The following is a 27,909-nucleotide window of genomic DNA, read 5'->3' as shown; positions in this document are numbered from 1 at the left end:
GTTATCCAATAACATGAGGAGTGTGGCAAGACGGGCGTTCGCCATTGGACAGCGCGCTGAACAGACTAAACGAAACGTCAGTGTGTCCGCCATGTTGTAAGTGGCAAGTTAACTTTTAATTTGTCAAAAATGAGGTTTTTTGTTTGTTTTTTAACCCTAACCCTACCCAATAATATTATGTAGAACATAATATATTTCATTGTTTTATATGTCTATATTATGGAGATCATTAGACAAAATGAACATTATTTTCTGATCAAAAATAGAAACACTACAAAACAAAGTGTAGCTAAAACGCATTAAACTGGCCTTAGTAAACGAACCCTTATTTAAATCAACAATTTAAATAAACAATTGCGCTCATTTATAGGTTAGTTATTGATTAATATCTTGCATGTGATTGCTTGTTATTTATTTGTTTATATCTAGTCATTTTGAACTTATCACTTTTAGGTATATATATTTTACAAACTTTGTATTTATTACCTAAGATGGAGTAGCTTTCTACAAATAAGCAATTTCCCCTGGGGATCAATAAAGTATATTCTATTCTAAATAATTAGACAGTTGCAATATAATTCGTTTTTTATTTATAATTAAAGTATATTTAGCTTAGGTAATATTTTTCTTTACAAAACATTTTATTTTAGAGATAGGTATGATATTGGTTTTTACGTTTATTACTTTTTACATTACTAACTGTACTGTTTGCTCGGCTTACTCCTCATAAATTAATTATAATTAATTCTTTTTAAAAAAAAAATCAAAACAAACAACAAAAAAAACGCTTCAATAAACAGTAACGTTTTTATTTTAATGATTTGGAGGAAAAACATCCGGAGAATGTCTCGAACAACTCGACCACTTCCGGTTTCTGGAAACCAGCAGCGCTCGCTCATTAGTTCCGACCTAACCAACCAAACAAAGCTCAGCGGGACCTCTGTCCCCAGCCCAGGCACAAACATCTCGTCCTCTGAATGAGAATCCGCTCGGCCCGCTCAACCGCCTCCAACCGTTTCTGTATCGTCCGCTTTCTGGCGACCGGATTGTGATTTCAGCCGCTGCGCAACGAGCGGAGCTAACTTTGCCTCCGCCGCCATCCAGTCGGAGCTCCTCCACCCGCTGCGGAACGGAGATGACGAGCCAGCTGCTGGGCAGCGTGTCAGCCTCGAAACGGGCCTGGTAGGCGGGTGTGAGAAGCGGTTTGGCTCCCTGCTGGAAGCGGGACGTGATCGGATGTTTAGAGAGATTGGGGGAGTGACGCTAGCAACCAGGTGAGTTTGTAACGGGGTTCGGTTCGGTTAGCGTTGCTAGCCTGGCTATGTTAGCGCTCTGCTGCTGTGTCATGTTTACGTTTCCCAACGCACAGCAGCATTTATCTACAGGTAGGACTAAAGTTTCGATTTCACTCTGTATCACAGAGAAAGGGGGAAGCAGACCTTTCTCAGAATTTCCTTTTGTCGACAAATTCAGATTTTTTACTTATTTTGAAAGTCAAGTCAATTTTTTAGTGACTCCAACTTTCTTCCGTAGAAAATAATGTAGGTTATAGGTTCAATAAAAACACGTCGTTTTATTGTTTATAAATATATATATCAGTGACGTGCGGTGAGGTCGTGGCTGGTGAGGCTCTGACTTAATCATAATCAGATTTACAAATATAGACCCCCTGCATGTTATTGTTTCCATAAGGAAATTTCACGCATGCGGACAAAGCTGGAGGGCAAAAACACTTTTCTTCTACATGTCATCATAGCCGCCGTAGAATAATTCTGTTAACTCAATCAAACTTGGACATGTAGATATTAATAATTTCGTGCTCCACAGCAAAGGGAAAAACCGTTAAAGTAAAACTCAAAACCACGTCTTTCTCGCTCTCTGTATCAGCACAGCTACGCGCAGACTCGTTGCCATAGCAACTGACAACAACGCCACAAAAACACTGAAATATTTCCCACACAAAGAGCAGAACATTCAGTCTGTTGCAGTAACATGGTTTTAGGGTTAATGTTTATTGTGCGATTATTAATACGTGATTGCTGTGGTATGAGGAGAAAACTATAAATATATCGCTGCATTTTACTGTATGGCTAGCTCCACGGCTAGCTCCATGTTACTGTCTCTTACTCTGCAGTTGTGGAGTCACAATGTCTGGGATCATGAGCGCCCCCTGTCATGAGGCCAGAGAACTGCCTGCCTCACCTCCAATCTGTTCTCTGGTTTCTGATCGCTGCTCAGCACAGAAACACGTTACACACACAGTTGGTGACAACAAACACTGAACATTATATACATAAGCTAAATTATGGACAATCAGTTTAAATATTAAATGTTTTTAACCATTTTATTGGCGACATACAGACAGGAGGAGCATGCTCCCATAGAACAGCAGCCAGTGCAGTTAGTGAGAGGTTGATCAGTCCAGGTGAGGCTCAACTCACTGCTGCCTCACCTGCTGCGCTCCGAGCATTTGAATGGGAAAATGCGAAAATTCAGCGATTTTGAAGAAAAAAATAATCAGAATTGGTTAAACTAAATAAAAAATACACAGTAAATTTTGTAGTGTTAAATCAACACTTGAAGAGTTAAATTTAACACTGTGTCCAAGTCTATTTGGTCCTTATCAGAATTGGTGTCAATTTAATCGTTTCCATAGTGTTCCACTTTCAGAGTACAATTTAACTCAAAATAGAGTTAAAATTTAACACTGTACAGTGTTAATAAAATGTAACACTCCTAGTCAAATAACTCTGATAAGAGTAAATATGATTCTTATCAGTTAATAAGTTACTCCATAATGGTGAAAAAACAACTTATTCTCATGCTTTTCAATACTGCATTGAGTCATTGAGGGTTTACACTGGAGGCTCATATAACTCCTATGAGTGTTAATCTGACACACTACTGTGTTCATAATTTACTCTTTAGCTGTGAAAAAACAACTATGCACAGATAAATATGAAGTGCTATTTTTACACTTTTGCAGAGTTGAATGTACAATTGAATAAAATCTAGTTACCACAGAAATGCATTTAATTTATTTATTGAACAAAAGCACATTCTTAAGATCCACTGTTAACTTTTGGTAGTGTCACATGATGTACATCCCATTACAATAGACGGCTCGAACTTGACAGAGTACATTTAAGGCAAAGAGTTTTTCCATCCAAGTAACCATGAACTAACTACTCGTATATACCGAACAAGTACATTTGTGCAACTTAACTCTTAATGCCAAACAGATTTTTTTCCCAAGTACTAGTGAAGCAACCTAGCTCGAGGACTTTCTTTCACTTTACCTACATCTATATTGTACACAGTGGTCTGGATGAACGTAAACATGTTGCACAGCATGGGGTTGTATGTTGTAGCAAACACATAATGTGCCTTAAACAGTTTGTCAAAAGCACCAAGAGAGGAAGGTGAATAAAATTAAAATTTGCAACAAATACAAACCTTCTTGAAGACCACAAGATGCTTCTCTGCTTGGGAGGCAGACGCCTTCCCTGGTCTCCGACGACCCCAGGCAGAGGGGGGAATCAGGTGTAGCAGCAGCAAAATTGATGAGAGGTCACTGTCCCAACCTGTGATAAGAGAAATTTGATGTTGAATTGACCATCAAAACCTAGTGATTATGCAATTTAAATTATGTGTACATCACTAAGTGAAGCTCACACAATAATTGAATCCTACATAATGTGGAAGGTCATCCTTACTCATGTCATCAACCACTTTAGTGCCATCCTCAGGAGTATCAGCTGCCAGGAGAAGTTTTTCAAGGTCACTGATGGTTGGAAGCTTTCTGCATTGTTGGATGATCTTTCTCTTGAACGTGGTCGTCCATTTCTCCAGAAACATCTTCTCCAAATATCAGGACAAAATCCTGCTCCACCTAGGATGTAGATAGTAAAAAACTTAAACATCTCCCGGCCACATTAATTGTATTCATTTTGACTTGTCACAAAAATACACAATTTTTACATGACTGTAAAATTATCAAAATAAATAATAACCTAACCCTATCCCTTTGAAACATGGAAAGACGGAGAGTATGTTGCAGCATCATAATAATGCTCCTTGGGGATCAAAGGAATGGCAAAAACCGACAGACATAAAAACAGGAACATCAGAATCATAGCTAAAAGCTGATGAAGAATTTCTGTGCAAACCAGTTACCATAACAAGCATTGAATCAGAAAATAATCAAATGCCAATAAAATGACAGATCAGGTGATTTTGACTGACACAACCAGCAAATCTGCTGAGAGCAGACATCTCAGAGTTTAAATATAACTTGGTAAAGGTAATGTCCACAAATGGATTTATGATTTTAAACTGTTTATGGCGTTGTTATATTTTTAAAAGGTTTATATTAAACACAGTTGAAATGTAAAAATATATATATATATATCTCAGCAGCAATTTTACAACTGTAACCTAAGGAAACTCATTTGCAAAGCAACTGTATCAGTTAACCCTCTGTGGTCCAGGTACATATGGTGGTTTTTGGCCAATTTTGATTTTACCCCAATAGAAACCATTATATTATATATAATATTGCCTTATGTGGTACAATTCTTTTCAGGACAATCTGAACTTTATGAATTTACACTTAGTTTTTAGTTTTGGACATACTGTGGCTGCATTTTGGACCTTGAGTCACAGAAAAACAAAATCCGATTTGGAAAACTTTACATTTTTTCCACTGTGAAAATGTCAAATATTCACAAAATATGTTTTTTATAATTTAGAATTACAATATATACTGTAAATTTCTTAAACTTATGTAAAAAATATTGCAAACAACACAGTTTTACAACATTATTAGCATGAAAATGAAGGCAATTCCTCATTTGTTTGTATGCAATTTTCGAAAAAACGTCATAGGTCAAAACAAGATGATAAAAAAATGTGTAATTGTTTGGGGGAACAAGGTAAAAAAGGTCTTTTGGACTATAAGAAAAACCTTGTTGGAGTTAGCTGTGGCTGTAAGCTGTTTACTACTAACTGCTGGGGGAGTGGCTCTGCCTCACCACGTAGTGATCGACTCCTTGCAGCTGCGCAGCGCCGCCATTCCCCTGCTTGGATCTCTGAGTAGCTGCCTCTCAAACTGCCAGGATCTCATCGATCTCTCAGTCTCTGATACTCTTTGTCAGTTGCTAATAAGAATGATTGATCCGCCATCGTCATCATGACAATCCTCACTACTCCCAGCTGCGGGTTTCCCCTCTTCGTCTTCCAGCTCAAAGCAGAGCGCCGCTGCATGCTGCGCGTTCATTCTTCAGGTAATTCTTTATATACGGAAATGGAAAAACTAAGCTAAGAACTAATTACTTATGGATGCCACCGATCGCCCCAATATCCAAACTTTGCATCAATTTCACGATCTCACTGCCTTTGCCGCTACTGCGTTTCCGCTTCTCTTTCATCATAACGTGAGCAACTTCACTTTGTTTTTTAGCAACAAAATTATTTGTTGAAGATGTGACATTTCCAATAACAAAGAAATCTAATGTTGCGTTTCGTTTTTTGCGTTTGAAGCTCATTTTCTGCCCGTTTTTAACATTTCTCTGACATTTGGAAAAATATGGTTTACTTATTTTAGCATAACTCCGGTTTTACTTGGCCTATTAACACAATTTAAAAACTGGTGTGTAGTTTAAAATGTGCACTTTAAGCACAAGTTGAAATTGAGACTGGGGGAGGCGGAGTCTTGCTGCTGCGTTGCCACAAATCACACATGTAAAAAGATGCGTATACGCATCCATAGACTCCAGATTAAACATATAATCTGATAGAAACTAAAAGTTTTCAATGTGTTACTGTGTTCACCGTAACACAGTCAATTATAGTATATGACTTACATAACCATTCCTGGAGAATGGATCACTGAGGTAGGGGAATAAGCTCACAATTCCTCTGGCATACATTTCTTTAACCTCTCTGGGTGGTGATGTCCTGCAAAATTTAATTGGTTAAGGTATGCACTGGATTTAACAAAATCTTTAATTTCATCTAGACAGCTAACTAAAGCCTATTTACAATTGACCCGTTCTTCTCTGTCATGTCAGCTGCCAGTATGTTAACCATTTTCCTTCTGGTTTCATCTGTGAGGCACTCGCTTCAATTATATTCCTTCATGATCCTTTTAACAACAACCAGGTTTATTGTTAAAAATGGACTCCACCAACTTCAATCAACAAAACATTTCAGCTTTTATTAAATACATATCAAAACAGTAATGTTAGTAAAAAAAAAACAACCCTTCTCTTCTCAAATATAAACGATAATAAAGCAGTGTGTGTTATAAGACTGGTGGATCACCAGGATCTATTTGTTTATTTTACTTGTTCATTTTTTTATGCACCAGTAACAGTAAAAACAAAGTAAGCTAGATTTGACGCACTGAACTTGGTGCGAGGATGTGCAAACCAATTGCCCCATCTCTGCACCTGCCCCTTGGCCTATAAAGCTGTTATTGCACTTCTGATTTTTTTTGTAACTTTTAACATTTAACACAAAAACTGTTCTAGCACCCTTCTGAGCATAGCAGGTTTTCTGGGGGAAACAGTGATAAAGGCTTTTAAAACTAAATACTTTTTGTTTTTGCGTGTCAATTCTTACATGCTTAGCTTCTGTGTCCAGGCGCTGGCGTTTAGCGGAAGGAATCTCTGAAAAATGAGTGTCTCTTGAGAATCAGATGAGCTTGGCTGACATTCCTCATGCAATTCCACCATGGAGACAAATTCTGACCATAAGAGAAGCAGATGAAAGACAAAAACCACTAACCACAATGAAATAGCAAGCTTATTAAATACTAACATGAACTACAAATATAACAAACCAGTTTCATATTTGATGGTTAGGACTCCAGCTGAGGGATCCTTAACAACATCCTCAAACACATCTTCATCCAACTCAGTCCCAGAACTGTCAACAACCTTCACGCCCTCTGTTATAGCTGGCACGCCAAATTTTGCAAATGCTAGAGAAAAAGACAGATGCTTGTCTAAACCACAATTATGAGGTTATGTTGCTCTAATACTCACACGTGCATAGACTCTGGAACATTACTTTTGAATAAACAATGTGAAGTAACATTACAAGCACCTCATAGCGTCCTGTGTAAAGCTACCAGTGTCTTACCTGCTATCAAAAACTCCTTCAGATTCGGTTCTGTTAGTCGGACAAATTTCTGCAGCTCGCCAAGTCTTGTTTTAATCAACGTGGTTCCTGCAGCACATAATTCCTCAGTCATTCATCTTTAGTACTGAAAGGCTTTCAATTTGTGAAACATGTGCCAACTGTTTCACAAACTAATACAGCTTACATTACATCGTTTTCATAAAACACAATGATTAAAGTTTACACGTTAATGGCTTGGGCGCAAAGTAATTTGACTTCGTTTTAGTCTTTTGTAGGTTAGACAGTTACTAAATACCCTTTCCTTTAGCAACAACTAGAACAGTCCATTAAATTGCCTCGCTTCTTTTTCGGCTTTTCCATTAGCATTAGCAACGGTTAATGGAGGAGTCAAGCAAGGTTTACAGTAGAGGCATTATGCTGGGCATGAGGGAGAGCACGCAAATCACCACTGGCGCCAAACTCAGTGTTAACTATGAAACTAGCTGGACTATTAGCACCGCTGAGGTCAGAAGGCTGCCGGACCGGTCACAAGTCACAACATCCCGCTCATAATGAGATGCCACTCAATTGTAATTGAAAATGAACCCAACTGTGTTAGAAATACACAACCCGAATAAAATATGGACTAACGTAACAAAGGAGCACAGCAGCTAATAGCTAATTTAGTTAGCATTACTGTTGACCTGAAAAGCCGTACAACCAACGTGAGACTTATTTTTTCTCAACCCAGACATTTTTTGCTGAATTTATGTTACATTTCTAAAACAAATAAAACACATATCTATGCAATGTGGCTTGGACATGGATTTAAGGCGGACATTTTAAGCTAGGCATTCACTCGGTCAGGTTAGCTGTATTAAACTCAGTATTAAGACAACAAAACTCACTCACTCATATACCGGGGAACAAATTAAATATTATATAAAACAATTCAAATGGTATTATTATCTTATAAAAAGAAACTTACCACAGTTGTTCAAGCAGGAGAAAAATGGCGTCCACGCAACGGTTAGACTTGTTGGTTTGAGAGGAGGAGGTGGGCGGAGCTTGTCACATGACGTGTATAGACGCTGGAAATTTACACCAACCAGGCGGCATTATACTCAATCTGTTGTATTAGCTCTGAAAGAGTCAGTGAATTTTAACACTGCATATTTAATACTGCGAAATTTACTGTGTAGGTACTTTATAGGGGTGGTCCCCAACCCGCGGACCGGTACCGGTCCGTGGACCAATTGGTACCGGGCTGCGCCAGAAATAATTAAATATTTCCGTTTTATGTATTATCTGAGTCTGAAACATCTCTTATTTTGGAAATCCTTTAACCGGATTCTCTCGGTTCCGTCTTGCCGCCAACATGGAGCCACAAGCAGCAAATGAGCCAGAAACGGATCAGATTGTTTGGAAAGTTTCTTTGTGAAGGGAAAAGGCCCAGAGAAGAGCCAGGAGGATGGATTTATCTGTGATTCCCACAGTCCAAGCTCTGCATGATATGGTGACCGGATGTTAATGAGGCAATGAAGCTTCAAGCTGCTTCTCCACTAGAGACCAAGAACCCTGAGCATCAGCAACACTTCCGGTCTCATTGTCTCTCATCTCTCCCAGATGGACCGTCTGGTTGCAGAGAAACAAGCTCAGGGCTCCATTAGTCGTTACCCTGAGTTAAAGTTTTCACCAAAGTAAAATGTTCGTTTTTGTGGCGCATCTGTATCTTATTTTGAAGGGATATGTAAACGTTACCATAGCGACCAGAGTCAGAGAGCGTTAGGGCAGTGGAGAGACAGAGGAGAGGAGCTTGTGAGTTTTAGGTCTGGTTCACACCATTTAAGGATTGTGGGCCGATTTTCCAAACCTCTGTGACCACAGAGCCGATAAAAGTCCAACAGGTTCGGTCGGTTCGTGAGTCCAGCAGCAACACACCACAGAACCGATTCCAGAAGAAAATCCAGTAAAACCCCAACAGACCAAACATGAGTGTAGAATAATCAAACAGGATGATGATGTAGAAGCAGCAGTGATAGTTTGTGGCTCATTGTAAGCGATAAAAGACGAAACAAAAAGAAAAGATGTTTGATAAAAGATGGCGGAGCAGCCGCTCTATTTGCTGCTCTATGATTTGGAGGTGAGTTGTGTTTGTTCATAGTTAACATTTTTAATGGAATAAACATAACCACATATAATAAATATATATAAAATGACATTTACATATAGTAATAAACATTTCCACATATCACCTCGATGTCTCAGTTGCCATGACAACTGTCTGGGATTCCCCTCCGTTCTGACGTCACTGCGCTTTCTGATTGGCTACCTGTCACATTCTTCTTTTAAAAAATGTTTAATTCTGTCCCTGTGATACTTTGATTTGGATTTATAATCGGCATGGAAAAACGTGGCATCTAGGTACTGTGATATCTAGATAAATATGGAAAAATGTTAGTTTTCCATCACATTTCTTTCTTCATCTCATCCTTTCTGACTTTATTCCTGACATAAACTGTATTTCTTTGTGTTTTCTTCATGCAGCTCCCTCAGCCGCCCGGTGACTCCCTGACTGATCGCCTCGCCGCCATGAGCGCCATGCGCGTGGACGCCAAGGTGGTGATGCTGGGAAAGGAGAGCGTGGGGAAGACGAGCCTGGTGGAGCGATACGTCCACCACCGCTTCCTGGTGGGGCCGTACCAGAACGTGAGTCCAGCTGCTCTGCGGTTTGTGGCCTCAGAGGAAAGTCAGAGCTGTCGGGTCACGGTGCGTTTCACCGTCACAGAAGTGATTCTGAGCTCAAAATAAGATAAGATAAGATAAATCTTTATTGTCATTGTCACAAGGACAACGAAATTCAAAAGGTGCCATCAGTCAGTGAATATGCTTAAAAACAAAAAATAACTGTCTCACAATTCACACACAATGTAAGAATGAACAAATAAGTGGTAAAAACAACAACAAAAAATCTAATAAATAAGAACAGCCACATTCTCACATCATTCATGATGATTAATGGTTGTTTTTGATTGCATTTAGTTTTGTTATTGCTGTCGGGTAGAAACTGTCCCTGAGACGTTGGTTCTGGTTCTGGTTGCTCTGTATCTTCTGCCTGAAGGCAGCAGTGTGAACAGAGAAGGTCCGGGGTGAGAAGTGTCCTTTGTGATGTGTTGTGCTTTTCTTAGACAGCGGTCGCTGTGCAGGTCCTCCAGTGAGGGGAGAGGGCAGCCAATGATTTTTTGGGCTGTATTCACAACCCTTTGGAGAGCTTTCCTTTGAGCCGCAGTGCTGCTGTTATACCAGACGCAGATACAGTAGGTCAGTATGCTCTCTATGGAGCACTTGTAGAAGGACACCAGCAGCTTCTCCTTGATGCTGTTCCTCCTGAGAACCCTCAGGAAGTTCAGTCTTTGCTGGGCCTTTTTTATCAGCTCCAAGGTGTTCATGTTCCATGTGAGGCCCTGCTCAATGTGGACCCCCAGGAAACGGAAATCAGCTACCCTCTCCACACATTTTCCCCCAATGGTTAGTGGTGTAATGTCCGTTTTATTCCTCCTGTAATCTATTATGAGTTCTTTTGTCTTTGAGTTGTTGAGGAGCAGATTGTTCTCCCTGCACCACACCACCAGCCGCTCCACCTCTCCCCTGTAGGCGGACTCGTCGCCTCCTGAGATGAGCCCCACCACTGTGGTGTCATCAGCAAACTTGATGATGGTGTTGCTGTGGTGGGCAGAGGTGCAGTCGTATGTGTACAGACAATAGAGCAGGGGGCTCAGCACACAGCCCTGTGGAGAGCCAGTACTAAGGCTGAGGGCAGTGGATGTATGTTTCCCCACCCTAACTCTCTGCTGTCGGTTGGTCAGGAAGCTCAGAATCCACATGCAGGTGGAGTGAGGGAGGCCCAGGTCCCCCAGTTTGTCTACCAGTCTATGAGGGAGGATGGTATTAAAAGCAGAGCTGTAGTCTACAAAGAGCATCCGCACAGAGCTCCCCTGCTGCTCCAGATGTGACAGAGCAGCATGGAGGGCCGTGATCACAGCGTCCTCTGTGGATCTGTTGGCTCTTAGACTTAGGCTGACTTTATTGTCATTTTGCATGCACAGGGTGAATACAGAACGAAATTTCGTTGCATACGGCTCAGAACAATGTTTGAGGTTCCAATGTTGTGAGGTTACTCCAGAATAAAATAAAATACAGTATAAAATATGAATATAAATATAAAATATAAAGTGCAGGAGTGACAGTAAAATGGAAGTTATTTAGCTCTGTACATGTGCAAGGTATGAAGTGGAGACCAGTTTTTGAGTGCAGTCCAGTTAAGAGTTCAGCAGTCTGATGGCAAGTGGGAAAAAGCTGTTTCAGAACCTGGTGGACCTGCACCGGATGCTGCAGAACCTCTTTCCAGAGGGCAGCAGGGAGAACAGTCCATGGTGGGGGTGTGAGGGGTCACTGATGATGTTTCGGCCTCGGGACACGCAGCGCTAGGATGAAATGTCCTGAATGGAGGGAAGGGGGATGGATGGATGGATGGATGGATGGATGGATGGAAGAACAGATGGAAGGATGGAAGGATGGATGGATGGCTGGAAGGATGGATGGATGGATGGATGGATGGATGGAAGAACAGATGGAAGGATGGATGGATGGATGGATGGATGGATGGATGGATGGATGGATGGATGGATGGACTCCTCTCTGTAGTCCAGGTCGTTGTCGCTCTGTAGGCGAACTGGTGGTGGTCAAAGCCAGGAGGGAGAAGTGCTGTGATGTGACCCCGGACCAGTTTTTCAAAACACTTCGTCACCACAGGGGTTAATGCCACTGGCCGGTAGTCGTTGAGGCAGGAGATGTGAGGTTTCTTGGGTATGGGGACTATGGTGGAAGATTTCAGGCAGGATGGGACTGTAGACAGGGCTAGGGACTGGTTGAAGATCCTGGTGAAGACTCCAGCCAGCTGATCGGCGCAGTCTTTCAGGACACGTCCAGGGACGCCATCAGGCCCAGCAGCCTTCCTTGGGTTGACAGCCCGCAGTGTGCACCTCACCTCGTGCTCCTCTACAACGAGGGGTGTGGTGTTGTGGGTCGCTTGGTGTAGTGTGGCTGCCTCTGTTGGCTTCACCTCAAAGCGGGCAAAGAAGAGGCTCAGCTCCTCTGCCAGCGTGGCGTCGCCTTCCGCAGCTGCGAGGTTGGTCCTGTAGTTGGTGAGATGCTGGATTCCCTGCCACACCTGCCTGCTGTTGTTGCTATCAAGATAGCCCTCTATCCTCCTCCTGTAGTCAGACTTAGCCATTCTGATGCCGTTCTTCAAGTTAGCTCAGGCTGTACTGTAGACTGTCCTGTCCCCAGACCTGAAGGCGGTATTCCTGGTCTTTAGCAGTCGCTGGACCTCCTGAGTCATCCAGGGCTTCTGGTTTGGGAAGACCCGGATGCGTTTAACCACAGCTGCAGTGTCAATACAGTTCTTGATGTAGCACAGTACACTGTCCGTAAAAACCTCCAGGTCCTGATGTTCAAAAACATCCCAGTTTGTCGAAACAGTCCTGTAGCTGCTGTGTCGCATCCTGGGGCCAGGATTTGATGGTTTGGTAATGGTTGGAGCAGTTTTCCTGAGGGGGGCATAAGCAGGAATTAAATGCAGGGACAGGTGATCCGACTGACCCAGGTGAGGAAGTGGTCTAGCCCTGTAGCCTAGCTTGATGTTGGAGTAGACTTTGTCCAGAGTGTTAGCCTCTCTTGTAGCACACTTTACATGCTGGTGGAACTTGGGGAGCGCCGTCTTCAAGTCTGCATGGCTGAAGTCCCCGCTATGATGTGCACAGCATCTGGATAGATGCTCTGCAGATGGCTAGTGCTGCCATGCAAAAGTCCAATAGCTGTTTTAGCATTAGCATCCGGTGGGATGTAAACAGCGGTTACCATGACTACGGTGAACTCTCTGGGGAGGTATATTGGTCTGCATCTAACAGTCACATACTCCAGGTCTGGGGAGCAATGGCTGATGACAGTCGCTGTGTTAGTAACCAGGTGTTGTTCAGGTAAACACAGAGCCTCCTCCTCTGCTCTTACCGGAGTCCTTCCGTGATCACAGCGTCCTCTGTGGATCTGTTGGCTCTGTAGGCGAACTGGTGGTGGTATATTCTGTTTGTCCGACCTGACGAGTACGGAACACAAATCAACACGTACACAAGCAGCCAATCATAGCACCGACCGAGAGAGCAATGAGACGCTGCAACTGCGTGCGCCGCCATCTCTACCCCAGTTTCAAGTATTCAGCATGGCGGCTCGTTCTTCATGCCTGACCTTTGGGGAAGATTTAGGACTGAGAGCGTTTGACTGTTGGTGCAGTTTGTTCTGTGGAAATTAACCGGAAACCCTCAGCATGAATAACTGGTTAAAGCTTCTCTGACACTACAGTCATGGCCAAATGTTTTGAGAATGATTCAAATGTTAATATTTACAAAGTCTACTGCTTCAGTTTTTATAACAGCAATTTGCATATACTCCGGAATGTTATAAAGAGTGATCAGCGTAACAGCAATTAATTGCAAAGTCAATATTTGCCTAGAAAATGAACTTTATCCCCCAAAACACATTTCAACTTCATTGCAGCCCTGCCTTAAAAGGACCAGCTAACGTCGTTTCAGTGATTGCTCCATTAACACAGGTGTGGGTGGTGATGAGGACAGGGCTGGAGATCAATCTGTCATGATTAAGTAAGAATGACACCACTGGACACTTTAAAAAGAGGCTGGTGCTTGGCATCATTGTTTCTCTTCTGTGAACCATGGTTACCTCGAAAGAAACATGTGCAGTCATCATTGCACTGCACAAAAATGGCCTAACAGGAAAGAGAATCGCAGCTGGAAAGATTGCACCTCAGTGAACAATCTATCGCATCATCAAGAACTTCAAGGAGAGTGGTTCCATTGTTGCCAAAAAGGCTCCAGGGCGCCCAAGAAAGACCAGCAAGCACCAGGACCGTCTCTTAAAAGTGTTTCAGCTGCGGGATCGGGCTACCAGCAGTGCAGAGCTTGCTCAGGAATGGCAGCAGGCAGGTGTGAGTGCATCTGCACGCACTGTGAGGCGGAGATTCTTGGAGCAAGGCCTTGTTTCAAGGAGGGCAGCAAAGAAGCCACTTCTCTCCATGAAAAACATCAGGGACAGACCGATATTCTGCAAAAGGTACAGGGAGTGGACTGCTGAGGACTGGGGTAAAGCCATTTTCTCTGATGAATCCCCTTTCCGATTGTTTGGGACATCTGGAAAACAGCTTGTTCGGAGAAGACGAGGTGAGCGCTACCACCAGTCTTGTCTCATGCCAACTGTAAAGCATCCTGAAACCATTCATGTGTGGGGTTGCTTCTCAGCCAAGGGAGTCGGCTCTCTCACAGTCTTACCTAAAAACACAGCCATGAATAAAGAATGGTACCAGAATGTCCTCCAAGAGCAACTTCTCCCAACCGTCCAAGAGCAGTTTGGTGATGAACAATGCCTTTCCAGCATGATGGAGCACCTTGCCATAAAGCAAAGGTGATATTTAACTGGCTCAGGGAACAAAACATAGAGATTTTGGGTCCATGGCCTGGAAACTCCCCTGATCTTAATGCCATTGAAAACTTGTGGTCAATCATCAAGAGACGGGTGGACAAATGAAAACCTAGGAATTCTGACAAAATGCATTGATTGTGCAAGAATGGACTGCTATCAGTCAGGATTTGGTCCAGAAATTGATTGAGAGCATGCCAGGGAGAATTGCAGAGGTCCTGAAGAAGAGGGGTCAACACTGCAAATATTGACTTGCTGCATTAACTCATTCTAACTGTCATTAAAAGCTTTTGTTACTCATAATATGATTGCAATTGTATTTCTGTATGTGATGACAACATCTGACATACACACATGAAACCAGAGGGCAGAAGATCATGTGAAAATATAATATTTGTGTCATTCTCAATACTTTTGGCCATGACTGTAGTTAGTCTAAAATGGGATTTCGGCTGTAGTCGGTCATTCTTCATTTTTATTTTCACTCAGCAAAAACTTTTAAAAATGCTGCATTTCGGTTTTCACTTGCTTTGTTTTTATAATAGTAACAATAATATTATTATCTATTTTTACTCTTTGATTTTATTACAAACTATAATCATGTTCAACTGGCTGGGAAACTTTTCCAAGGTGCTGAATGTGGGAAAACAGGAAGTCCCGCCTCTCCTGTTTCTACTAATACAATAAAGGTCAGGTGAAGGTCAGGTGAAGGTCAGGTTTCACTTTTTGCCAACAAACTCTCCAGGTGTCTCATCAGAAATAACTTTGGTAATTCTAATCTAAACAGTTTTTTCTGATTTACCTTCAGCCAGTTTGTGTCTTTTAGGACTGAAAGCATTCATCTGATTAATGGCGGTTAAATAATCCACTAATTTATGAATCATTAACTAGATTAATAAAAGGACATTCAGAGCAGAAATTAAACCAAAATCTAAACATTTTGAATATGAATTAAAAACTGTTCCAGCCTAAACTTCTCATTTAGCTTCACCTGGTTCACATTCTGCAATAAAACCTTCTGCTGGTGAATTATTAATCTGATAATCCAATAAATAATCCCCAGATAATCTCTACTCTGTGTTGATCTACATCTTTTCTCGTCTTTTGCTTCAAATGATCAAAGAAGTAAAAAGTTACTGACTTTAAGAGAATAAAATGTTTATTTTCTTATTTTAAAAAGGATTGAATTATTAGTTTATGTTTATGTATTTCTAATATTATATAAAAAAAACTTGTAAAAATGTGCAGCTTGTGCTAGTTTTGTAATCTGATTGTCAGAATAATCGATAGATTAAATAATAACTGAAATGATCTTGGTGCATGTAAACTTCTGATTAATGTCATGTTCTAGTTGTGATCATTTTTCATAATAAATATTAGGATCAGAACATTAAGCTGCGTTTGTGTCGCCCTCAGACCATCGGCGCTGCGTTTGTGGCCAAACCCATCCAGGTCGCAGACAGAGTCATCACTCTGGGGATTTGGGTGAGTCATAAAGGTCAAAGGTGAATGATGACAAGTCCTCCAAACTGACAGAAATGATCTGCAGCTTCATATCAGGAATATCTTATTGTTGTTGATTTAAAATGAGGAATGTTTCTTTAAATTTCCCATGTTGTTCCTGACAGGACACGGCCGGATCGGAGCGCTACGAGGCCATGAGCCGGATCTACTACCGAGGAGCCCGGGCCGCCGTGGTCTGCTACGGTAATCCACTGATAATCCACTGATAATCCACTGGTAATCCACTGGTAATCCACTGGTAATCCACTGATAATCCACTAAAAACTGCTGGATAAATTTCTTTATTTTCAAAGATGGATGATTTTTTTCTATTGTTTTTTCATTTTTTAATTAGAAATAAACTACAGAGAGGATGCAGTTATTTTTTCCTGTTTTACTTCATTAAAATGATATTTAGCAGGTTTCTCCCAGTGTAAAATAAGCCTGGCGGCCCGCCATGCTTTACTAGGACCCCTGCCAGGCTAGGTGTTGCTTGTTTTATTTTTAGAAAAATTAATAATTGGGGAAAAAAAATCTTAATTTTTTTTTTAATCTTAAAGCTGAATTGCAAGCGTCTCTGTTATTCTGAGAATTTCACTCACGTAGCAGATTTATTTCTAAAAGACAGGTGTATAGTTTATGCATTTCAAGCCGGAGAGCGGACGAATCACAGAGCTGGCGCCTCAGCATGTTGCTTTGTGCTGCCGCTGCTTTATCTCTTAAGTTTACCTAAAGTGGATTGCGCGCCTCCTTTCACTCAAACTGGACACAGGCTGACCTGTATGGATATGTACATGAACCTCCTGTATGTTTCTGAATTATGTTTCTTTGGTGAACTCAAGGTAGGAGTCTAAAACCTGCCGCATTAGCTCTGGTTGTGCAGCAATATGTGAACCAGGAATAGCTTGTAGTCGCGCTTTCAGAGGCGAGGGTTGAGGGAGCGGTGAGAACGATTTATCTTTGTGGACAAATAATTTTGTGCAACGTTTCCATCTCAACTCGCTGCCCAGCGCCCGGTTCTGTCTGCGCTGATAAAGTTGATGTCTGTGTTCCTGGTTGGTCGGAGCGTTAGTGGCTAATGAACCAGCGCTAACCTCATCATGCAGGTTCAGCCCAGTGAGGAACTTTCACGCCCTCCTGGTAGTCACGCTTCACGCTTGTTTTATATTATTTTATTATTTTTACGGTTACACAAAGAATCAAACCATGCCAAATGCTTTGTCCACTTAGCCAGACAGAGTTAATGGGCACAGAGATCAGAGAAACTCGTCCCATAAACTGGAGCAACCGAAACAGTTTCTGTGTCTCTTGTTAAAAACTCAACAGACAGAAATGTTAGAGCTGCTAAAGCCACATTAGCATTAAATTAAATCTCCAGTTTGTTGCTCATCTCTGCTCAGTGCAGCAGATTGAACTCATCCTGCAGGGCCGGTCCAAGGCTGCATGAGGCCTGGGGCAGAATCTGACCTAGGGGCCCCTCTTGCTGCTAAAACCATCAGCACCTCTAACAGCTTCTGGGTTGATTTAATCTGGGAGAGAGAGAGTAGATTAACTGGCCAAACCAAAAACAATCAGTTATAATTGCAGTTTATTAATTTGTATTTGTGAACAAAATCAAAGATTAAACTCACAGCATCAGATTGTTGCTATGGTAACAGTTTAGCTATGAATATTCTTCTTTGAACTTTTACAATGTAAACTTTCCAGCCCCTTAAAATTAAATGTTAAACAATTTAAAATCTTTTAATTTATGCTGAAACCATTAAATCAAATTTAGCAGCATTGATCATCTCAATAAACAAATATTACATTTATGTATCTGTGTTAAAATATGATCATTTATGGCCCCTGAAGCCCTGAGGGCCTCATGGAGCCGCCGACTTCATTTGGATTAAACAGAAGTTCAAATAATTGATATTCATTTTAATTGTATTTTTTAATTTGTTGTTTTTAGACTAGTTCTGGGTTTAGGTAGCGTTTCACTGTCTATGTTTTCCCATAACATGTAATTACCCAGTAATGTCATCCGAGAAGATGGCGGCGCACGCAGTTGCAGCGGCTCATTGCTCTCTTGGTCGGTGTATATAAATATACAGTCGGGACGATCTCCTGACGATCGGTTCCCGCTACGAACGAGATGTTACAGCTGATTTTCAACGCTTGTTCAATATTCCGGGGGACATAGCGAGGAGCCCCGGAGCGCCGTGGATTACCATCCCAGCAGGGGGGAAGCGACGGCGGCGTAGAGAGAGAAGGCAGAAGCGGGGCTGCAGGGCCGGCCTGCTAGCTAGGCTACGGAGGCAACCACACAAACCACCGCTCCCCAGCCTGTTTCTCTCCAACGCCAGATCCCTGGCAAACAAGATGGATGAACTGAGACTACAGGCTGCATCTCACAGCGCAGTGAAGGACAGCCGTATTCTTCTGATCACGGAGACCTGGCTGCATCCAGACATAGCGGACTCTGCCATCGAGCTAGCAGGCTACACAGTACAGCGCCACGACAGAACGAAGGACTCCGGTAAGAGCAGAGGAGGAGGCTCTGTGTTTACCTGAACAACACCTGGTTACTAACACAGCGACTGTCATCAGCCATTGCTCCCCAGACCTGGAGTATGTGACTGTTAGATGCAGACCAATATACCTCCCCAGAGAGTTCACCGTAGTCATGGTAACCGCTGTTTACATCCCACCGGATGCTAATGCTAAAACAGCTATTGGACTTTTGCATGGCAGCACTAGCCATCTGCAGAGCATCTATCCAGATGCTGTGCACATCATAGCGGGGACTTCAGCCATGCAGACTTGAAGACAGCGCTCCCCAAGTTCCACCAGCATGTAAAGTGTGCTACAAGAGAGGCTAACACTCTGGACAAAGTCTACTCCAACATCAAGCTAGGCTACAGGGCTAGACCACTTCCTCACCTGGGTCAGTCGGATCACCTGTCCCTGCATTTAATTCCTGCTTATGCCCCCCTCAGGAAAACTGCTCCAACCATTACCAAACCATCAAATCCTGGCCCCAGGATGCGACACAGCAGCTACAGGACTGTTTCGACAAACTGGGATGTTTTTGAACATCAGGACCTGGAGGTTTTTACGGACAGTGTACTGTGCTACATCAAGAACTGTATTGACACTGCAGCTGTGGTTAAACGCATCCGGGTCTTCCCAAACCAGAAGCCCTGGATGACTCAGGAGGTCCAGCGACTGCTAAAGACCAGGAATACCGCCTTCAGGTCTGGGGACAGGACAGTCTACAGTACAGCCTGAGCTAACTTGAAGAACGGCATCAGAATGGCTAAGTCTGACTACAGGAGGAGGATAGAGGGCTATCTTGATAGCAACAACAGCAGGCAGGTGTGGCAGGGAATCCAGCATCTCACCAACTACAGGACCAACCTCGCAGCTGCGGAAGGCGACGCCACGCTGGCAGAGGAGCTGAACCTCTTCTTTGCCCGCTTTGAGGTGAAGCCAACAGAGGCAGCCACACTACACCAAGCGACCCACAACACCACACCCCTCGTTGTAGAGGAGCACGAGGTGAGGTGCACACTGCGGGCTGTCAACCCAAGGAAGGCTGCTGGGCCTGATGGCGTCCCTGGACGTGTCCTGAAAGACTGCGCCGATCAGCTGGCTGGAGTCTTCACCAGGATCTTCAACCAGTCCCTAGCCCTGTCTACAGTCCCATCCTGCCTGAAATCTTCCACCATAGTCCCCATACCCAAGAAACCTCACATCTCCTGCCTCAACGACTACCGGCCAGTGGCATTAACCCCTGTGGTGACGAAGTGTTTTGAAAAACTGGTCCGGGGTCACATCACAGCACTTCTCCCTCCTGGCTTTGACCACCACCAGTTCGCCTACAGAGCGACAACGACCTGGACTACAGAGAGGAGTCCATCCATCCATCCATCCATCCATCCATCCATCCATCCATCCATCCATCCATCCATCCTTCCATCTGTTCTTCCATCCATCCATCCATCCATCCATCCATCCATCCATCCTTCCAGCCATCCATCCATCCTTCCATCCTTCCATCTGTTCTTCCATCCATCCATCCATCCATCCATCCATCCATCCATCCATCCTTCCATCTGTTCTTCCATCCATCCATCCATCCATCCATCCATCCATCCATCCATCCCCCTTCCCTCCATTCAGGACATTTCATCCTAGCGCTGCGTGTCCCGAGGCCGAAACATCATCAGTGACCCCTCACACCCCCACCATGGACTGTTCTCCCTGCTGCCCTCTGGAAAGAGGTTCTGCAGCATCCGGTGCAGGTCCACCAGGTTCTGAAACAGCTTTTTCCCACTTGCCATCAGACTGCTGAACTCTTAACTGGACTGCACTCAAAAACTGGTCTCCACTTCATACCTTGCACATGTACAGAGCTAAATAACTTCCATTTTACTGTCAGTCCTGCACTTTATATTTTATATTTATATTCATATTTTATACTGTATTTTATTTTATTCTGGAGTAACCTCACAACATTGGAACCTCAAACATTGTTCTGAGCCGTATGCAACGAAATTTCGTTCTGTATTCACCCTGTGCATGCAAAATGACAATAAAGTCAGTCTAAGTCTAAGAGCCAACAGATCCACAGAGGACGCTGTGATCACGGCCCTCCATGCTGCTCTGTCACATCTGGAGCAGCAGGGGAGCTCTGTGCGGATGCTCTTTGTAGACTACAGCTCTGCTTTTAATACCATCCTCCCTCATAGACTGGTAGACAAACTGGGGGACCTGGGCCTCCCTCACTCCACCTGCATGTGGATTCTGAGCTTCCTGACCAACCGACAGCAGAGAGTTAGGGTGGGGAAACATACATCCACTGCCCTCAGCCTTAGTACTGGCTCTCCACAGGGCTGTGTGCTGAGCCCCCTGCTCTATTGTCTGTACACATACGACTGCACCTCTGCCCACCACAGCAACACCATCATCAAGTTTGCTGATGACACCACAGTGGTGGGGCTCATCTCAGGAGGCGACGAGTCCGCCTACAGGGGAGAGGTGGAGCGGCTGGTGGTGTGGTGCAGGGAGAACAATCTGCTCCTCAACAACTCAAAGACAAAAGAACTCATAATAGATTACAGGAGGAATAAAACGGACATTACACCACTAACCATTGGGGGAAAATGTGTGGAGAGGGTAGCTGATTTCCGTTTCCTGGGGGTCCACATTGAGCAGGGCCTCACATGGAACATGAACACCTTGGAGCTGATAAAAAAGGCCCAGCAAAGACTGAACTTCCTGAGGGTTCTCAGGAGGAACAGCATCAAGGAGAAGCTGCTGGTGTCCTTCTACAAGTGCTCCATAGAGAGCATACTGACCTACTGTATCTGCGTCTGGTATAACAGCAGCACTACGGCTCAAAGGAAAGCTCTCCAAAGGGTTGTGAATACAGCCCAAAAAATCATTGGCTGCCCTCTCCCCTCACTGGAGGACCTGCACAGCGACCGCTGTCTAAGAAAAGCACAACACATCACAAAGGACACTTCTCACCCCGGACCTTCTCTGTTCACACTGCTGCCTTCAGGCAGAAGATACAGAGCAACCAGAACCAGAACCAACGTCTCAGAGACAGTTTCTACCCGATAGCAATAACAAAACTAAATGCAATCAAAAACAACCATTAATCATCATAAATGATGGATGTGAGAATGTGGCTGTTCTTATTTATTAGATTTTTTGCCAGTTGTTTGTTGATTCTTGCGTTGTGTGTAAATTGTGAGACAGTTATTTTTTGTTTTTAAGCATATGCACCGACTGATGGCACCCTTTGAATTTCGTTGTCCTTGTGACAATGACAATAAAGATTTATCTTATCTTATATTTTTATATTTCCTGTCTTCTTAACATCTTTTACTACAAAAACACGGTGGACCAGTGGTGGACGCCTCGGCGCCCCGTCCGCCGGGCTGAGCAGGTTTACTGGGGGAAACTCTGTTTAGTTATTAATGCACATATTCCAGAATGTGGCTTCCTGCTCCTCTCAGCAGATAATCCCTGATGATGATGATAAATCTGCGGCTGATGAAGCAGCTCTGAGGCAGGGTTAGGGTTTGGGAGTTTTTGGGGGGTAAAATCCCAAACGCTTCATGGATCCGTTTGTTTTTCCACGGTGGGATTCCTCACGCTGCCGTCACGTCTTCTTTTACTTTAGCTCCGTTTTCCTGCTTTGTGTTAGCGGCACCAGACCCAAGGGAATCTGAACCGGTACCAGGTGGTACACAGGCAGATGATTCCTGTGCAACCAAGACCTGTGGATCAATGTTACAGGGCAAGAGCTCGTTTACTCTGAGACACATTTTCAATTAAAGAAAAACAAACAAACAAATAAATACAAAAATACAATTACAATATTGTATGTTGTTCAATAAACAACATCCGGAGTTTCCACAAACAAATAAAATAAAACAAAATGCACTAATAAAATAACATGATAGCAAAAATGAAGAAAATCTAATCCTAAATTAAAATAACCAAACTGAACTAAACAATCTATCTGCACAGGAAACGCCAACGTATGGCAGTTAGAACCGTTACAGCGGTTACAAAGGAGATCGAGCCCACCACAAATAAATACACTTTTATGAGAAATAAAAATACTACAACGCTACCCAAATACAAGCACAACATTGACTAATCAAGCGATTTAAAGAAATCCAAAATCCCGAGGCTCCAACAACGAAAAGCAACAGATCCACCTTAATATAAAACTGTCCAAATTACACATCCAAGTTATACAAAACGAATCTTTCTATATTTACAGAACATTTTAAATGGGCTTATAAAAGTTGCCTTTTATCCTACCTGTGGATCACACAGGAAACGAGTTGATGCAACGTTTCTCTGGCAAGAGCTCGTTTACTCTGAGCCGCGCATGCGCAGAGCCAGGAAACTCGTTCTCCCTGTTAGACCCACAGCGGCACGAGAGCGCCCCCTCTGGCGAGAAGATGCCAGTGCACACAACAAACACGTCTATATACAGAAGAACAAAACCAAGACAAAAGACGAGACCAATTCTGATTCAAAAATAGGGGGTGTATTAATTTTTTAAACTTTTTTTTACTGTTTCTCAACCCACTGCATTTGCGTTGCTCCGCTCTTTGAAGCGAGTGAAACCTGCAGGATGTTGAGTTTCTCTGTTTGTGCCTCAGATCTGACGGACAGCAGCAGCTTCCAGAGAGCCAGGTTCTGGGTGAAGGAGCTGCAGAACTGTGAGGAGGTCAGAGCGTTTCCTTCCTGCTGCATACGGTTTATTCAAATAATATTTATTCAAACCGTCTCCATGTTTATGAGGCAGATTCATCTCCACATGCTGTCTGAAGAAATGAACGCAAAACAGCCAATCAGAGCCAGGCGGCAGGCTTAGTGCTGTCAGTCAAACTCATGTACTTGTTGCTAAATGTGCTGATGGAGGAGAAACTAACTACTGCTACAGAAACACTAGCCTAGCATTCAGGAAAGGCTAGCTTCAGTGTAGCAGAGCAGCACCACACGGGGATTGATTGACAACACTAAGATCCCCCTCCTGGCTCTGATTGGTTGTTTCAGATTATCTCTCATAACAAACACGGTTTGAATAAAAATGAAGTAAATATTTTTAGAAACTGCAGATTTAATGGAGATTTTACTTTCAGAATGTTTATCTCTTAAACCTATGAATATAACATTTATATTTTTCATATTTTTGTTTATTTTATTATTTTATTTTCTTCAGCTCATTAAAAACCACCCAGAGGTTTTTTTGGTGTCTGGAAAATGATCCATTTCAGAACGTCCAAAATGTTTCGTCTCCTAGCAACAGCAGCCCAGACTCGTTACCTAGCAACCGCAGCCCAGACTTGTTACCTAGCAACCACAGCAGAACTCCAGCTTGTTTGGATTGGAATTGACAGCGGCCCGTTCTGAAAGAAGAACCGTTTTATGCGAAAAATGTGATGAACAGGTTTTGATTAGGCCATTGACCGATCCTCATCTGCTACAGGAAGCGGGTCACCTTTAATGTGACGATTTATTTCCTGCCTGGTTTTATCTGAGATTTATTTCCTGCTTTGCGTTTTGCAGCACTGTAAAATCTACGTGTGCGGCACAAAGAGCGACCTGATCGAAGGGGAGCGCGCTCTGCGTCAGGTCGACTTCCACGACGCGCAGGACTTCGCAGAAGGTGACGAACCGAGACCAACGTCCCGACTCTGGGAATCTGGTTGATCCGTTTCTACGTCTGGTTGAAGAAAAACAAGGAGGGAAAAATATAAACATGAAAAACTTAAAGAATGTATTTCCTGTTACATTGTCTTTCATTCATCCATCCATCCATCCATCCATCCATCCTTCATCCATCATCCATCCATCCATCCATCCATCCATCCATCCATCCATCCATCCATCCATCCATCCTTCATCCATCATCCATCCATCCATCCATCCATCCATCCATCCATCATCCATCCATCCATCCATCCATCCATCCATCCATCCATCCATCCATCCATCCATCCATCCTTCCACTGTTGAATCTTTTGTTATAAATATAAACTGAACTTTTAGTTTTAATATTTGAAAGTCTTGAAATGTGATTGTGTCCAAAGTTTCGATAAAAGTTTCCTGGAGTTTCTAGAACATTTTGTTTCCTCCTCAGACGTCGGCGCTCAGTATTTTGAAACTTCCAGTAAAACAGGAAAAAACGTCGGTAAGTTTCACTTTTCTATCAGTGAAGAATAAATTTACCCTGAATATGATTTTAATAGTGACTTTGTGGATTTGACTACAACTGGTTCTGAGATTTTTGACTTTTTATTAAAAAGTAAAAAGCTGAACAAAAGTAACAAAACTGTCTTTCAGAGGATCATTGAAATGGATATTTAAAAGGTGAAAAATAACCAGATAGATAGTTGGTTATATCTGTATTTTCCAAAATATAATAATAAATAGTAAATTCCTCAGATTTGACAGAATTGTTAGTCAGTAAAAATAACTTGTTTCTTTGCTCAACTTTATTCGCCATGTTCATGACCCGGACAGACAACCAGAGCAGAAGAAGAGTACAAACCCAAAAACATGTCCTCCTGACACAACAGCGCCCCCTATAGGACGGACATAGAATACAAACAAAACAAAGGAGTAACAGAAATTCTGCTTTTCTGCTCTGATCTGAACTCTGAACTTTTATCTGTTTTCAGATGAATTGTTCCAGAAAGTTGCCGAGGATTTCAGCAGCTCTGCCTTCCAGCTCCTGTCTGGTGAGTTTCCTCAGGAAAACCAGCTGATCCGTTTCACATCCAGTTTGGAATATAATCGGTTCAGTTGCTCTTTAAAACTTTGACCTGAGCGGTTCAGTTTCAGTCTGCAGCGATTCCTCATTGTCAGGTTCAAACACCTATTGAGAGATTTAACAAACACAAGAAAGACAAGAGAGTTAGATTCTTTTGTCCTCGCGAGAAGAACAGCCACAGATGTTTTCAGTCTCACATCTCTTCGTTCTGAAAACATCTGTGTCCGTTCTCCCTTTCTATTGCTGTTAGGATCCCTGTTACAGAGAGCGTCTCACAGGGGCGGGGAAAACACTTCAGTCACATGATTGCAACGCAAATGCTAGTCACTACCAAAACACATGGTATCTACACACTAGATTATTCTGTTCCAGACACAGGATAACACAGAGCAAGTTGTACGTCTTCACAGCGACGGTTTTATATCTAGCAGGTCAAGGATGCAGAGGTTTCTGCTGAGCGATAACCTGTTGGAAACGGTTCTCTGCTCTTCCTCAGAGGCCTTCTGAGAAAGGAATCAAAGTAATTCAACCACACAGAAACTTTCCTTATGCTAAGATGAAACAAATAAAGGCATATAAGACAAGAACAACAAATATTTGATAATAATATATACAATTTACCTAACACTCATGTTCATAAATCAGCCAGTGGACGGATTGAAACCAGAACATGGATTATTACCAGAATGGATCATAACTACGACAGGAGCAGCTCCAGTTTTCTATCCTACAGTTTTAAATGTCGACTTGAGGAATAAACTTTAAGTGATTTCAGTCGCATCGTTTCCCTCTGGGACTAAACTGGTGGAACGCGCGCACACCTCCAAATTGTGCATGTTGGGTTTCTGAAGCTAGATGTATTTATGATGTTTCCCAACACTTTATGTAGAGTTGTGGCAAAAAACATTTTTTTACAGTGTATATCAGGAAAAAAAAATTACAGTTTTTATTCACATTTCCTATAAAAATGTTTTATAACTGAAATAATCCTAGAAATGTTTTAAAATCAATATTAAGGAATTATTGACTTAAACTCTGTTATCTTAATGAAAATCTATTTGTTAGATTTGTTTTATTTCAACAACTGAATTCAGACATTTGAACAGGAAACTAGAATATTAGTTTTTTTAGTGCAATCGTAGATGATTTATAAAACCCAGGAAATGAATTTCTTCTTTTCTGTTCCAGAGGAAACCGGCGTCGACTTGGGTCAGAAGAAAGACTCGTACTTTTACTCCTGTTGCCATGGAAACTGACGCAGGAAGAGCAGACAGAGGGTTCCTCTGCACCGTCAGTCTGGGTCTGCTGGCAGCCAATCACAGAGCAGAACCCAGACTCCATCTTTGTTTTTCTTTGTGATCGCAGCAGAAGAGACGGAAACGCTCATCGCACAAACACTGAGGAGAAGAAGGAGGTTGGTTTACGTTCAACAGCCTCACTTCGTCCTTGTTTACGACTTTTTCTGCCACGACAGCCATGGATGTACGAAGAAAAGCAACACTCAGCCTTCGTTGGTCTCAGATTGCTACAAAATCCACGTTTTCTGACAGAAAAACTGCAACTTCAGTCAAAGGAAACCAGTTATTAGATTCTTCTCTGAATAGCCGCCATGTTTCTAAGCTGTGCTCTGAATAACAAACCGAGCTGAAAAACAATCCGACAGTTAAAGCAACGTCTAAAACATGAAGGTTTACGATTCCTCAAGTTATTATATAGCAAAACACTAACGTACGTTTTGACTTTCCCTCACAGCAGAGAGTTATCAAGCTCCTTACGGAACATCTGATGCATTAACGTTGCACTATGAGCTGCGATTGTGTCAGAAATTAGTTGGTGTTGGTTGCTGGTTGGTGTTGGTTGCCGGCTGGTGTTGGTTGCCGGCTGGTGTTGGTTGCTGGTTGGTGTTGGTTGCCGGCTGGTGTTGGTTGCCGGCTGGTGTTGGTTGCCGGTTGGTGTTGGTTGCTGGCTGGTGTTGGTTGCTGGCTGGTGTTGGTTGCCGGTTGCCATCAGACTCATGTCTGCGTTGCTGGTACTGCATGAGCTGCCTGACAGGAAACCTCCACGATCAGATCAGATCATTCAGAAGTTGCCGGCCGGTCTGTGGGGCTGCAGTCGGTCAAAGTTTCCTTTCCCAGTTTGACCCAAACTGGAAAAGCTTCCTGCTGAATGTTGTGACGTAAAAACTGTCGTTTGCAGCTGAGTTTGACTTTTGATTTGCAAAGTTATTGTTGCCTTTTAAGTTGAGCTGCAGGGTGAATTTTGTTCATGTTTTACGTTTCATGACATTTTGATGCACAGTATTTTTGATCAAAGGCTGGTAAAGTTGTTCAGATTATTTAAAAACAAAAACTTCCTGAATGAACGTTTTGAAATGAGGGCGGAGCTCCAGTTCTGTTTCTCTGTATAAGTTTTAATAAATAAACACTAAAGAAATCATGAAA

The 27,909-nt window shown here is 42.6% G+C and overlaps 1 protein-coding gene across 1 annotated transcript; it reads left to right on the top strand.

Annotated features, from left to right (window-relative positions):
• Positions 1-860: 860 nt before the first annotated feature.
• rab24 (RAB24, member RAS oncogene family) lies at positions 861-27,909 on the top strand. The gene is made up of 9 exons (XM_005813529.3): positions 861-1,274; positions 9,673-9,834; positions 16,090-16,158; positions 16,302-16,380; positions 23,352-23,419; positions 24,262-24,361; positions 24,836-24,886; positions 25,377-25,436; positions 26,657-27,909. The coding sequence occupies exons 2-9, from the start codon at positions 9,718-9,720 to the stop codon at positions 26,722-26,724; spliced, it is 612 nt and encodes a 203-aa protein (XP_005813586.1). The 5' UTR covers positions 861-1,274; positions 9,673-9,717; the 3' UTR covers positions 26,725-27,909.

This window comes from Xiphophorus maculatus, chromosome 11 (assembly GCF_002775205.1).
Source record: "Xiphophorus maculatus strain JP 163 A chromosome 11, X_maculatus-5.0-male, whole genome shotgun sequence".
In the NCBI taxonomy this organism is placed as follows: domain Eukaryota; kingdom Metazoa; phylum Chordata; class Actinopteri; order Cyprinodontiformes; family Poeciliidae; genus Xiphophorus; species Xiphophorus maculatus.
The sequence above is the reverse complement of the archived record's forward strand: the minus strand, read 5'-3'. Positions and strand labels throughout refer to the sequence as shown.

Excerpts from the sequence above, each read along its gene's own strand:
- rab24 (XM_005813529.3), top strand. The coding sequence starts at position 9,718 with ATGAGCGCCATGCGCGTGGACGCCAAGGTGGTGATGCTGGGAAAGGAG. Across the intron at positions 24,362-24,835 it reads CGCGCAGGACTTCGCAGAAG|ACGTCGGCGCTCAGTATTTT; the intron begins GTGACGAACCGA and ends TTTCCTCCTCAG. Across the intron at positions 25,437-26,656 it reads TGCCTTCCAGCTCCTGTCTG|AGGAAACCGGCGTCGACTTG; the intron begins GTGAGTTTCCTC and ends TTTCTGTTCCAG.